The 14,495-nt window shown below is 46.6% G+C and overlaps 1 protein-coding gene across 4 annotated transcripts in view; it reads right to left on the bottom strand.

The window, feature by feature from the left end:
• LOC129869682 (FSD1-like protein) overlaps window positions 1-14,495 on the bottom strand; it is a 97,832-nt gene that overhangs the window by 68,055 nt on the left and 15,282 nt on the right. For all 4 annotated transcript variants that reach the window (XM_055944334.1, XM_055861039.1, XM_055861049.1 and 1 more), the window contains exons 2-3: window positions 7,243-7,338; window positions 6,913-7,044 (exon numbers count right to left, since the gene is read on the bottom strand). In XM_055944334.1, coding sequence (XP_055800309.1) covers window positions 6,913-7,044; window positions 7,243-7,338 — 228 coding nt within the window. The remainder of the gene's footprint in view (window positions 1-6,912; window positions 7,045-7,242; window positions 7,339-14,495) is intronic.

Here is a 14,495-nt window from a genome sequence, read left to right as displayed (position 1 = left end):
GTATTAGGTACACCCATCTAGTGTCAAGTCGGAACCCCCAGATGCCTCCGGAACAACCTGAATTCTTCGAGGCATGGGAACATTGCTCAAATGGTATCAAGGGACCTAATGTGGGCCAGGAAAACAATCCCCACACCATTACACCACTGCCACCAGCCTGTAATGTTGACACCAGGCAGGATGGGGCCATGGACTCATACTGCTTACACCAAATCCTGATTCTGCCATCAGCAACGCAATAGGAACTGGGATTCGTCTAACCAGGCAATGTCTTTCCTCTCCTCATTTGTCCAGTGTTGGTGATGGTGCGCCCACTGGAGCCTCTTCTTCTTGTTTTTAGCTGATAGGAGTGAAACCCGGTGTGGTCGTCTCCTGCAATAGATCCATCCGTGACGAGGACCGACGAGATGTGGGTTCTGAGATGTCGTTCTGCACACCACTGGTGTACTGCACCGTTATTGGTCTGTTTGTGGCCCGCCTGTTAACTTGAGATGTCGTTCTGCACACCACTGGTGTACTGCACCGTTATTGGTCTGTTTGTGGCCCGCCTGTTAACTTGCATGATTCTTCCCATTCTACTTTCAACCTCTCATCAAACAGTTGTTTTCACCTAGAGGACTGCTTCTGATTGGATGTTTTGGTTTGTTGCATCATTCTCAGTAAACCCGAGACACTGTCGTGCGTGAAAAGACCAGGAGGCCGTTTGAGGTACTGGAACCGGTGTACCAGGCACCGATCAAACCAGGCACCGATCACACCAGGCACCGATCACACCAGGCACCGATCACACCAGGCACCGATCATACCAGGCACCGATCATAGATCATACCAGGCACCGATCATACCAGGCACCGATCACACCAGGCACCGATCACACCAGGCACCGATCACACCAGGCACCGATCACACCAGGCACCGATCACACCAGGCACCGATCACACCAGGCACCGATCACACCAGGCACCGATCACACCAGGCACCGATCACACCAGGCACCGATCACACCAGGCACCGATCACACCACACAGTCACTTAGGTCACTAGTTTTGTCCATTCTAATGGAACAGTAACTGAATGCCTCGATGCCTGTCTGTCTGCTTTATATAACAAGCCACATGACTCCACTGTCCTGTAGGAGCGAACCATGAGTGAACAGGGTGGTGTACCTAATAAACTGGCCATGTGTATATTTTAATATAATAAATGCCAAGTAGCAGACGCTTTTATCCAAAGCGACTTACAGTCATGCATGCATACATTTTACATATGGGTGTTTACGGGAATCGAACCACCTACCCTGGCATTACAAGCGCCATTCTCTACCAACTGAGTGAGCTTGACGTAATGAGGACCCGCATACCAGGCAGTGCTCAGGGATAAAGTGGTAATCTCTTATTTGGGGGTAATTTCAGACACTTTTTGTTCCTGCTCAATGGACTTAGAGAGTTGGCTAGGAAACTGCTATAGCAGCATGATGACATCACCCCCCCAGGCTGCCTGAGAGAGGGGTGTACACTAACCAAGAACCACAACAACACATCCATTACTACCAGTATAACACACATCCATTACTACCAGTATAACACACATCCATTACTACCAGTATAACACACATCCATTACTACCAGTATAACACACACACACACAGAGAGAGAGAGAACGAGAGACCCCAGGCTGGGAAGGGTGTATGCAGGCACTACTACAACACCCATAACTAATACTAGTGGTGAGGAGTGGTGTCACAGGGAGGAGGTGAGAGTCCTGGAGGAGTGGTGTCACAGGGAGGAGGTGAGAGTCCTGGAGGAGGGGTGTCACAGGGAGGAGGTGAGAGTCCTGGAGGAGTGGTGTCACAGGGAGGAGGTGAGAGTCCTGGAGGAGTGGTGTCACAGGGAGGAGGTGAGAGTCCTGGAGGAGTGGTGTCACAGGGAGGAGGTGAGAGTCCTGGAGGAGTGGTGTCACAGGGAGGAGGTGAGAGTCCTGGAGGAGTGGTGTCACAGGGAGGAGGTGAGACTCCTGGAGGAGTGGTGTCACAGGGAGGAGGTGAGACTCCTGGAGGAGTGGTGTCACAGGGAGGAGGTGAGACTCCTGGAGGAGTGGTGTCACAGGGAGGAGGTGAGACTCCTGGAGGAGTGGTGTCACAGGGAGGAGGTGAGACTCCTGGAGGAGTGGTGTCACAGGGAGGAGGTGAGACTCCTGGAGGAGTGGTGTCACAGGGAGGAGGTGAGACTCCTGGAGGAGTGGTGTCACAGGGAGGAGGTGAGACTCCTGGAGGAGTGGTGTCACAGGGAGGAGGTGAGACTCCTGGAGGAGTGGTGTCACAGGGAGGAGGTGAGAGTCCTGGAGGAGTGGTTTCACAGGGAGGAGGTGAGAGTCCTGGAGGAGTGGTGTCACAGGGAGGAGGTGAGAGTCCTGGAGGAGTGGTGTCACAGGGAGGAGGTGAGAGTCCTGGAGGAGTGGTGTCACAGGGAGGAGGTGAGAGTCCTGGAGGAGTGGTGTCACAGGGAGGAGGTGAGAGTCCTGGAGGAGTGGTGTCACAGGGAGGAGGTGAGAGTCCTGGAGGAGTGGTGTCACAGGGAGGAGGTGAGAGTCCTGGAGGAGTGGTGTCACAGGGAGGAGGTGAGAGTCCTGGAGGAGTGGTGTTACAGGGAGGAGGTGAGACTCCTGGAGGAGTGGTGTCACAGGGAGGAGGTGAGACTCCTGGAGGAGTGGTGTCACAGGGAGGAGGTGAGACTCCTGGAGGAGTGGTGTCACAGGGAGGAGGTGAGACTCCTGGAGGAGTGGTGTCACAGGGAGGAGGTGAGACTCCTGGAGGAGTGGTGTCACAGGGAGGAGGTGAGAGTCCTGGAGGAGTGGTGTCACAGGGAGGAGGTGAGAGTCCTGGAGGAGTGGTGTCACAGGGAGGAGGTGAGAGTCCTGGAGGAGTGGTTTCACAGGGAGGAGGTGAGACTCCTGGAGGAGTGGTTTCACAGGGAGGAGGTGAGACTCCTGGAGGAGGTGAGAGTCCTGGAGGAGTGGTTTCACAGGGAGGAGGTGAGACTCCTGGAGGAGTGGTGCTACAGGGAGGAGGTGAGTGTCCTGGAGGAGGTGAGACTCCTGGAGGAGGTGAGACTCCTGGAGGAGTGGTGTCACAGGGAGGAGGTGAGACTCCTGGAGGAGTGGTGCCAGGAAAATAACCTCTCCCTCAACGTCAACAAAACGAAGGAGCTGTTAGTGGACTACAGGAGATGGGAGCACGCCCCCATCCACATCGACGGGGCCGCAGAGGAAAGGGGTCAAATGCTTCAAGTTCCTTGGCGTGCACATCACCAAGGATCTGAAATGGTCCATTCACACCAACGGGGCCTCTTCAACCTCAGGAGCCCCTAGACCCTCATGAACAGTTACAGATGCACCACTGAGAGCATTGTCGGGCTGTATCACCGCCTGGTACAGCAAGTCCACAGTACGCAACCGCAGGGCTCTCCAGAGGGTGGTGCGGTCTGCCCAACACATCACCGGGGGCAAACTACCTGCCCCCCAGGACACCTACACCACCCGATGTCACAGGAAGGCCATAAAGATCATCAACCACCCGAGCCACGGCCTGTTCACCCCGCTATCATCCAGAAGGCGAGGTCAGTACAGGTGCATCAAAGCTGGGACCGAGAGACAGAAAAACAGCTTCTATCTCCAGGCCATCAGACTGTTAAATAGTCACCACTAGCCAGCCTCCGCCCAGTACCCTGCCCTGAACCTTAGTTACTGTTACTAGCCATCTACCACCTGGTACTCAACCCTTCACCTTCAACCCTGCTGCCCTATGTACATAGACATGGAATCACTGGTCACATCAATAATGTTTACATACTGTTTTACCCACTTCATATGTATATACTGTATTCTAGTCATGGTTCATCCAATATATACACAATCACCGGCCAGTATGTTAGGTATATAGGAAAATGGATCTCTCCTACAGACAGTGAGTCGTGGTTTGCTGTATAAAGCAGTAAGGCGTTGGGAAATTCAGTTACTGTTCCATTGAACGTTAGAATAGTGTAAAACTAGTGACCTGAAGGACTTTGAGCGTGGTATGATCATTGGTGCCAGGCAGGCCGGATCCAGTACCTCAGACTCGGGTACTAGATGGGTGAATCCAATAAACTGGCCAGTGAGTGTATATGTATACACTACATGATCAAAAGTATGTGGACACCTGCTCATCAAACATCTCATTCCAAAATCATGGGCATTAATATGGAGTTGGTCCCGCCTTTTGCTGCTATAACAGCCTCCACTCTTCTGGGAAGGCTTTCCACTAGATGTTGGAACATTGCTGCTATAACAGCCTCCACTCTTCTGGGAAGGCTTTCCACTAGATGTTGGAACATTGCTGCTATAACAGCCTCCACTCTTCTGGGAAGGCTTTCCACTAGATGTTGGAACATTGCTGCTATAACAGCCTCCACTCTTCTGGGAAGGCTTTCCACTAGATGTTGGAACATTGCTGCTATAACAGTCTCCACTCTTCTGGGAAGGCTTTCCACTAGATGTTGGAACATTGCTGATATAACAGCCTCCACTCTTCTGGGAAGGCTTTCCACTAGATGTTGGAACATTGCTGCTATAACAGCCTCCACTCTTCTGGGAAGGCTTTCCACTAGATGTTGGAACATTGCTGCTATAACAGCCTCCACTCTTCTGGGAAGGCTTTCCACTAGATGTTGGAACATTGCTGCTATAACAGCCTCCACTCTTCAGGGAAGGCTTTCCACTAGATGTTGGAACATTGCTGCTATAACAGCCTCCACTCTTCTGGGAAGGCTTTCCACTAGATGTTGGAACATTGCTGCTACAACAGCCTCCACTCTTCTGGGCAGGCTTTCTACTAGATGTTGGAACATTGCTGCTATAACAGCCTCCACTCTTCTGGGCAGGCTTTCCACTAGATGTTGGAACATTGCTGCTATAACAGCCTCCACTCTTCTGGGAAGGCTTTCCACTAGATGTTTGAACATTGCTGCAGAGACTTGCTTCCATTCAGCCACAAGACCATTACTGAGGTCGGGCTCTGATGTTGGGCGATTAGGCCTGGCTCTGATGTTGGGCGCTTCGGGCTGGCTCTGATGTTGGGCGATTAGGCCTGGCTCTGATGTTGGGCGATTAGGCCTGGCTCTGATGTTGGGCGATTAGGCCTGGCACTGATGTTGGGCGATTAGGCCTGGCACTGATGTTGGGCGATTAGGCCTGGCTCGCAGTCGGCGTTTCAATTCATCCTAAAGGTGTATAGTACCTGTATTTCCTGTGCCTTCTTGGACCCCTTCTGTTTGAAGGTGTTGGGTTAGGGGTTAGGTACCTGTATTTCCTGTGTCTTCTTGGCCCCTTCCTGTTTGATGGTGTTGGGTTAGGGGTCAGGTACCTGTATTTCCTGTGTCTTCTTGGCCCCTTCCTGTTTGATGGTGTTGGGTTAGGGGTTAAGGTCAGGGGTTAGGGGTCAGGTACCTGTATTTCCTGTGTCTTCTTGGCCCCTTCCTGTTTGATGGTGTTGGGTTAGGGGTTAAGGTCAGGGGTTAGGGGTCAGGTACCTGTATTTCCTGTGTCTTCTTGGCCCCTTCCTGTTTGATGGTGTTGGGTTAGGGGTTAAGGTCAGGGGTTAGGGGTCAGGTACCTGTATTTCCTGTGTCTTCTTGGCCCCTTCCTGTTTGATGGTGTTGGGTTAGGGGTTAAGGTCAGGGGTTAGGGGTCAGGTACCTGTAGTTCCTGTGTCTTCTTGGCCCCTTCCTGTTTGAAGGTGTTGGGTTAGGGGTTAGGGTCAGGGGTTAGGGGTCAGGTACCTGTAGTTCCTGTGTCTTCTTGGCCCCTTCCTGTTTGATGGTGTTGGGTTAGGGGTCAGGTACCTGTAGTTCCTGTGTCTTCTTGGCCCCTTCCTGTTTGATGGTGTTGGGTTAGGGGTCAGGTACCTGTATTTCCTGTGTCTTCTTGGCCCCTTCCTGTTTGATAGTGTTGGGTTAGGGGTTAGGGGTCAGGTACCTGTAGTTCCTGTGTCTTCTTGGACCCCTTCTGTTTGAAGGTGTTGGGTTAGGGGTTAGGGTCAGGGGTTAGGGGTTAGGTACCTGTATTTCCTGTGTCTTCTTGGCCCCTTCCTGTTTGATGGTGTTGGGTTAGGGGTCAGGTACCTGTAGTTCCTGTGTCTTCTTGGCCCCTTCCTGTTTGATGGTGTTGGGTTAGGGGTTAGGGTCAGGGGTTAGGGGTTAGGTACCTGTATTTCCTGTGTCTTCTTGGCCCCTTCCTGTTTGATGGTGTTGGGTTAGGGGTTAGGTACCTGTATTTCCTGTGTCTTCTTGGCCCCTTCCTGTTTGATGGTGTTGGGTTAGGGGTTAGGGTCAGGGGTTAGGGGTTAGGTACCTGTATTTCCTGTGTCTTCTTGGCCCCTTCCTGTTTGATGGTGTTGGGTTAGGGGTCAGGTACCTGTAGTTCCTGTGTCTTCTTGGCCCCTTCCTGTTTGATGGTGTTGGGTTAGGGGTTAGGGTCAGGGGTTAGGGGTTAGGTACCTGTATTTCCTGTGTCTTCTTGGCCCCTTCCTGTTTGATGGTGTTGGGTTAGGGGTCAGGTACCTGTAGTTCCTGTGTCTTCTTGGCCCCTTCCTGTTTGATGGTGTTGGGTTAGGGGTTAGGGTCAGGGGTTAGGGGTCAGGTACCTGTATTTCCTGTGTCTTCTTGGCCCCTTCCTGTTTGATAGTGTTGGGTTAGGGGTTAGGGGTCAGGTACCTGTATTTCCTGTGTCTTCTTGACCCCTTCCTGTTTGATGGTGTTGGGTTTGGGGTCAAGGTCAGGGGTTAGGGGTCAGGTACCTTTATTTCCTGTGTCTTCTTGGCCCCTTCCTGTTTGATGGTGTTGGATTAGGGGTTAGGGTCAGGGGTTAGGGGTCAGGTACCTGTAGTTCCTGTGTCTTCTTGGCCCCTTCCTGTTTGATGCGGTTGATCATGCTCTCCTTCACCTCAACCAGGACGGTGAATAACATGTCAAACTCCTCCTCCAGGTCGGACACTGCTTGTGGGGAGTTCACCTTCAAAAATAATCACACACGTATATATTGATTATCCTCTGAACCCAGAACCATATCTCTGCGTCGCAAGAGTCTATAGATTGATTACCATGGTAAATGGAAATGACTGTACAAGATTGTAATATCGAGATTGCTGTATGTTATGTTTAATGTAATTGACTGGAGTGGTATGTGTTATGTTATTGTGTTATGTCTTACCTGGACACCAGCCAGAGAGTGACTAAGTGTTTCCATGAAGTTATGGAGCTCCTCATTTTTATTGGCCAACGTAGTTATTATTCTTTGTAAGGCCTCCTGCAACACAGAACATTAAAAAAAATTTTTTTTATAATAATATATGTAATTTATATAGCACTGTTCATTACACAGGAATGTCAAAGCTCTACGTAGAATATAGGGGGTGTTTCTCAAAATGAATATCCAGCTAGTTAAACAGGCAAAAATGACCTAAATATAATGTAAATATATATGCAAGGTAGATGTAAATTCATTGTGGGTAGCTAGCTAGCTAAAATTGATTTGTGGCTATCTGGCTAGCTAACAGTAGTAGCTAGCCAGTTAGCTCTATTGACTTGCTATCTACGCACACGACAGTGGGTAAAAGATGCCAAAATTAATACAGCATGTATTAATCAACGTATCAAGATTAGGGCTTTTATGGTGACCTTATTACCGCCAAACCGGCAGTCACGAGTCATGACCTCACAGTAACTAGGTTTCTCCCAGCTCTGATGATGCTGATGGTCATTAGTAGCCTACCAAACTTGCTGACTGCCTGGTACTCAGCACTATTGTCCCTCTAATCAAACTTTTTATGAGAGCCCATGAGCTCATGTTGCGCAACATTTCTATAGGCTATGCAATTGAGTGAGAAAACTGAGTGATGGCCTCTATTAAAAAGAGGAGGGTCAGCTTCTATAGGCTAGGCATATTATATTTATTTATCAACTTTCCTAATATTAAGCAAATTGTTTCGCTTTACAACAGGACTATAGCCTAGCTGGCTGGCATGAAAATGAACCAAGGGAAAAGCGTCCTCCATTCACTATTTAAGACATATAATAATGATAATGGTCCATTCTAAATCAAAACTAATTTCACACATATACAGCGCATTTGGACAGTATTCAGACCCCTTGACTTTTTCAACATTTTACAGCCTTATTCTAAAACGGATGAAATAATTTTTTGTCCTCATTAATCTAAAACACAATACCCCTTAATGACAAAGCAGGTTTTTAGATTTTTTTTGTTGAATTTATAAAAATAAAGAAAACAGAAACACCTTATTTACATAAGTATTCAGACCCTTTACATAACTATTCAGACCCTTTGCTATGAGACTCGAAATTGAGCTCAGGTGCATCCTGTTTCCATTGATCATCCTTGAGACGTTTCTACAACTTGATTGGAGTCCACCTGTGGTAAATTCAATTGATTGGACATGATTTGGAAAGGCACATACCTGTCTATATAAAGTTCCACAGTTGACATTGCATGTCAGAGCAAAAACAGTAATGAGGTCGAAGGAATTGTCCGTAGAGCTCCGAGACAGGATTGTGTCGAGGCTCAGATCTGGGGAAGGGTACCAAAACATTTCTGCAGCATTGACGGTCCCCAAGAACACAGTGGCCTCCATCATTCTTAAATGGAAGAAGTTTGGAACCACCAAGACTCTTCCTAGAGCTGGCTGCCTGGCCAAACTGAGAAATCGGGGGAGAAGCTCCTTGGTCCGGGAGGTGACCAAGAACCCAATGTGGCGATTGGAGAACCTATCCAGAAGGACAACCACCTCTGTAGCACTCATCCAATCAGGCCTTTATGATAGAATAGCCAAACGGAATTCACTCCTCTGTAAAAGGCACATGGCAGCCTGCTTGGAGTTCACCAAAAGGCACCTAAGGACTCTCAGACCATGAGAAATAAGATTCTCTGGTCTGATAAAACCAAGATTGAACTGTTTGGCCTGAATGCCAAGCGTCACATCTGGAGGAAACCTGGCACCATCCCTACGGTGAAGCATGGTGGTGGTAGCATCGTGCTGTGGGGATGTTTTTCAGCGGCAGAGACTGGGAGACTAGTAAGGATCAAGGCAAAGGTGAACGAAGCAAAGTACAGAGAGATCCTTGATGAAAACCTGCTCCAGAGCGCTCAGGACCTCAGACTTTGGCGAAGGTTCACCTTCCAGCAGGACAACGACCCTAAGCACACAGCCAAGACAATGCAGGAGTGGCTTCGGGACAAGTCTCTGAATGTCCTTGAGTGGCCCAGCCAGAGCACATACTTGAACATCTCTGGAGAGACCTGATAATAGCTGTGCAGCAACGCTCCCCATCCAACCTGACAGCTTGAGAGGATCTGCAGAGAAGAATAGGAGAATCTCCCCAAATACAGGTGTGCCAAGCTTGTAGCGTCATACCCAAGAAGACTTGAGGCTGTAATTGCTGCCAAGCGTGCTTCAACAAAGTACTGCGTAAAGGGTCTGAATACTTATGTAAATTAATTATTTCAGTGTGTTGAATACATTTGAAAACATTTCTGAAAACCTGTTTTTATTTTGTCGTTATGGGGTATCGTGTGTAGATGGATGAGGACATTTTAGAATAAGGCTGTTATGTCACAAAATGTGTAGAAAGTCAAGGGGTCTGAATACTTTCCGAATACACTGTATTATGTAGTTTATGTAAAGACAAGATTAAATCAAGAATAGTGTAATGGGTGACAATATTAGCCTATCACTTGTGAATGATGCTTAGCTTGCCTTTTTTTGCGACTTTTTCAAATCCTAGTCCCACACCTCATGTTTATTTTTTAAATTATTTTTTAAAATTTAACTAGGCAAGTCAGTTAAGGACAAATACTTATTTACAATGACGGCCTACCAAAAAGGCAAAAGGCCTCCTGCAGGGATTAAAAATAAAAAATAAAATAAAAATATAGGACAAAACACACATCACAACAAGAGAGACTACACAACACTAGCCACACTAGCCAGCAGCATACCACCCTGCATACCACTACTGGCTTGCTTCTGAAGCTAAGCAGGGTTGGTCCTGGTCAGGCCCTGGATGGGAGACCAGATGCTGCTGGAAGTGGTGTTGGAGGGCCAGTAGGAGGCACTCTTTCCTCTGGTCTAAAAAAAATATCCCAATGCCCCAGGGCAGTGATTGGGGACACTGCCCTGTGTAGGGTGCCGTCTTTCGGATGGGACGTTAAACGGGTGTCCTGACTCTCTGAGGTCATTAAAGATCCCATGGCACTTATCGTAAGAGTAGGGGTGTTAACCCCGGTGTCCTGGCTAAATTCCCAATCTGGCCCTCAAACCATCATGGTCACCTAATAATCCCCAGTTTACAATTGGCTCATTCATCCCCCTCCTCTCCCCTGTAACTATTCCCCAGGTTGTTGCTGCAAATGAGAACGTGTTCTCAGTCAACTTACCTGGTAAAATAACGGTAAAAAAATAAAAAAAAATAAAGAGAGACCTAAGACAACAACATAGCATGGCAGCAACACATGACAACATGGTAGCAACAACGTGACAACAACATGGTAGCAACATAACATGGTAGCAGCACAAAATAAAAAAATGGTACAAACATTATTGGGCCCAGACAACAGCACAAAGGGCAAGAAGGTAGAGACAACAATACATCACACAAAGCAGTCACAACTGTCAGTAAGAGTGTCCATGATTGAGTCTTTGAATGAAGAGATGGAGATAAAACTGTCCAGTTTGAGTGTTTGTTGCAGCTCATTCCAGTCGCTAGCTGCAGCGAACTGAAAAGACGAGTGACCCAGGGATGTGTGTGCTTTGGGGACTTTTAACAAAATGTGACTGGCAGAACGGGTGTTGTATGTGGAGGATGAGGGCTGCAGTAGATATCTTAGACAGGGGGAGTGAGGCCTAAGAGGATTTTATACATTTTTTTTATTTTACTATGCAAGTCAGTTAAGAACAAATTCTTATTTACAATGATGGCCTAGGAACAGTGGGTTTAACTGCCCAACCAGTTGGTCTTGCGACTGGTATACAGAGATGACCAGTTTACAGAGGAGTATAGTGCAGTGATGTGTCCTATAAGGAGCATTGGTGGCAAATCTGATGGCCGAATGGTAAAGAACATCGAGCCGCTCGAGAGCACCCTTACCTGCCGATCTATAAACTACGTCTCTGCAATCTAGCGTGGGTAGGATGGTCATCTGAATCAGGGTTAGTTTGGCAGTTGGGGTGAAAGAGGAGTGATTACGATAGAAAAAAACAAGTCTAGATTTAAATTTTAGCCAGCAGCTTTGATATGTGTTGAGAGAAGGACAGTGTACCGTCTAGCCATACTCCAAAGTACTTGTATGAGGTGACTACCTCAAGCTCTAAACCCTCAGAAGTAGTAATCACACCTGTGGGGAGAGGGGCATTCTTCTTACCAAACCACATGTCCTTTGTTTTAGAGGTGTTCAGGACAAGGTTAAGGGCAGAGAAAGCTTGTTGGACACTAAGAAAGCTTTGTTGTAGAGCGTTTAACACAAAATCCGGGGAGGGTCCAGCCGAGTATAAGATTGCTTCATCTGCATATAAATGGATGAGAGAGTTTCCTACTGCCTGAGCTGTGTTGTTGATGTAAATTAGCCTAGCCCATAGTCCTATATGTTTTAATAAGGTTAGTATCACACCTCATGTAGCATAGTCCTATATGTTTTAATAAGGTTAGTATCACACCTCATGTAGCATAGTCCTATATGTTTTAATAAGGTTAGTATCACACCTCATGTAGCATAGTCCATAGTCCTATATGTTTTAATAAGGTTAGTATCACACCTCATGTAGCCTAGCCCATAGTCCTATATGTTTTAATAAGGTTAGTATCACACCTCATGTAGCATAGTCCTATATGTTTTAATAAGGTTAGTATCACACCTCATGTAGCCTAGCCCATAGACCTATATGTTTTAATAAGGTTAGGATCACATCTCATGTAGCATAGTCCTATATGTTTTAATAAGGTTAGTATCACACCTCATGTAGCATAGTCCTATATGTTTTAATAAGGTTAGTATCACACCTCATGTAGCATAGTCCATAGTCCTATATGTTTTAATAAGGTTAGTATCACACCTCATGTAGCCTAGCCCATAGTCCTATATGTTTTAATAAGGTTAGTATCACACCTCATGTAGCATAGTCCTATATGTTTTAATAAGGTTAGTATCACACCTCATGTAGCATAGTCCATAGTCCTATATGTTTTAATAAGGTTAGTATCACACCTCATGTAGCCTAGCCCATAGTCCTATATGTTTTAATAAGGTCAGTATCACACCTCATGTAGCCTAGCCCATAGACCTATATGTTTTAATAAGGTTAGTATCACACCTCATGTAGCCTAGCCCATAGACCTATATGTTTTAATAAGGTTAGTATCACACCTCATGTAGCATAGTCCTATATGTTTTAATAAGGTTAGTATCACACCTCATGTAGCCTAGCCCATAGACCTATATGTTTTAATAAGGTTAGGATCACATCTCATGTAGCCTAGCCCATAGACCTATATGTTTTAATAAGGTTAGGATCACACCTCATGTAGCCTAGCCCATAGTCCTATATGTTTTAATAAGGTTAGTATCAGTTGAACAGTGATTCCTCGACACGCTGGGTGCAGTGGGCGGGTGTTAAGAAGCGACCTTTGCCTCCCGAGCACATTGGGGAGTTTCAGCAACGAGACAAGATTGAAAGTAGGGCGATAAAGGCGGTAAAAATGTCAATAAATTATAATTATTATATTCAGCTCAAGGGCATAACGGCCGCAAAAGGCCTACATTTTTTTAGGGGGCATTACGGCCAAACAAAGGGGATGTCGCACGGGAAATTTGAGGCTTATTACCAAGTACTTGTCAAATTGTGAATGAGAGACTGATGTAGTGTGTACAGCCTGCGCATAAAAACAAAGTAGAGCTCATATCTTTCAAGAAACTTTTTTCAAATCATCATTAGACTCGCATCATGCAGCCTTAGAATGTATTACAAATCAAAACATATAGCCCAACGTTTTGTACCACAACTAAAGTTGAATAAATTACTCTAAATGAAGCATTTAGGAGGACCTGTTCTCTATTAACTGCTGAATATATACAGGAAGAACCAGATCAATGGGGAGCTATATACAGGAAGTACCAGACCAATGGGGAGCTATATACAGGAAGTACCAGACCAATGGGGAGCGATATACAGGAAGTACCAGACCAATGGGGAGCTATATACAGGAAGTACCAGACCAATGGGGAGCTATATACAGGAAGTACCAGACCAATGTGGAGCTATATACAGGAAGTACCAGACCAATGTGGAGCTATATACAGTTATATTCCGCTCAACACAGAATAGCAGTATGTGTTCACTCCCTCAAATCATTTGGAGAAAATATCATTTCTATTTTATTCAGCTTCGTTCAATTATATTCTTCATAATATAAAATAATGCCACATAATTATGAGCAAATCTTGTCTGCTAAATGAACTAGTGTAGCCCACAGCCACATGTCATAGCCAGATCAGGACCCTAACATAAGGACAACTCAGAGTATGCTATTCTGTTCTTCTGAAATAGACTACATTTTCTACATATCATGTTTCTTTACACCCGTCTAAAATAAACATTGTATTTATTGTGACGGTGGAGGCTACATTAAATTGATTTATTAGACTTTTTTATATGTAGATGTTCCCAAAGGTCTGCATCAGTGGCTTGTCGGCGATATGTGGAAGCCAAGAGATGCTAAAATGTGTTTATGTTAATTCATGGTCAATTACTATGAGACCGGTAGTTATTCGCTTGACAATCAACGGCTGACAAAATGTAATGATCGCCACGGCAACATCAGAAGTGTCAGTCAGAATCAACATAGAGAAGTAGTCCACCCATCAGTTTACCAGACTGGTGTGATGCCAAACACAACTACTAAACGTATTATCATGTATTAAGTATAACACCTAGGTCTAGACCCCTCGTCCACTGTTTTGTCCATATAGATTTAAGAACTAAAAACAGGCTTTCAGTTTGAGTTTTAGAGTGTGAGACAGAGACAATGTATGAGACAATCTCTAGTACTATGGCACCCAGACAGGCAACTTCAGGCTTTTTCCAGACAGGCTGCCAGTTTCAGGGTCAACCACACCTGGTAAGGACTCCAGTACCACTACTGATCTACACTGTCTTGGTGCAGAGGGCTACACTGTCTTGGTGCAGAGCGCTACACTGTCTTGGTGCAGAGCGCTACACTGTCTTGGTGCAGAGCGCTACACTGTCTTGGTGCAGAGGGCTACGCTGTCTTGGTGCAGAGGGCTACACTGTCTTGGTGCAGAGGGCTACGCTGTCTTGGTGCAGAGGGCTACGCTGTCTTGGTGCAGAGGGCTACGCTGTCTTGGTGCAGAGGGCTACACTGTCTTGGTGCAGA

Source organism: Salvelinus fontinalis, chromosome 2, assembly GCF_029448725.1.
Source record: "Salvelinus fontinalis isolate EN_2023a chromosome 2, ASM2944872v1, whole genome shotgun sequence".
Taxonomy (NCBI): Eukaryota; Metazoa; Chordata; class Actinopteri; order Salmoniformes; family Salmonidae; genus Salvelinus; species Salvelinus fontinalis.
This window is presented reverse-complemented; position numbering and strand designations above follow the sequence as displayed.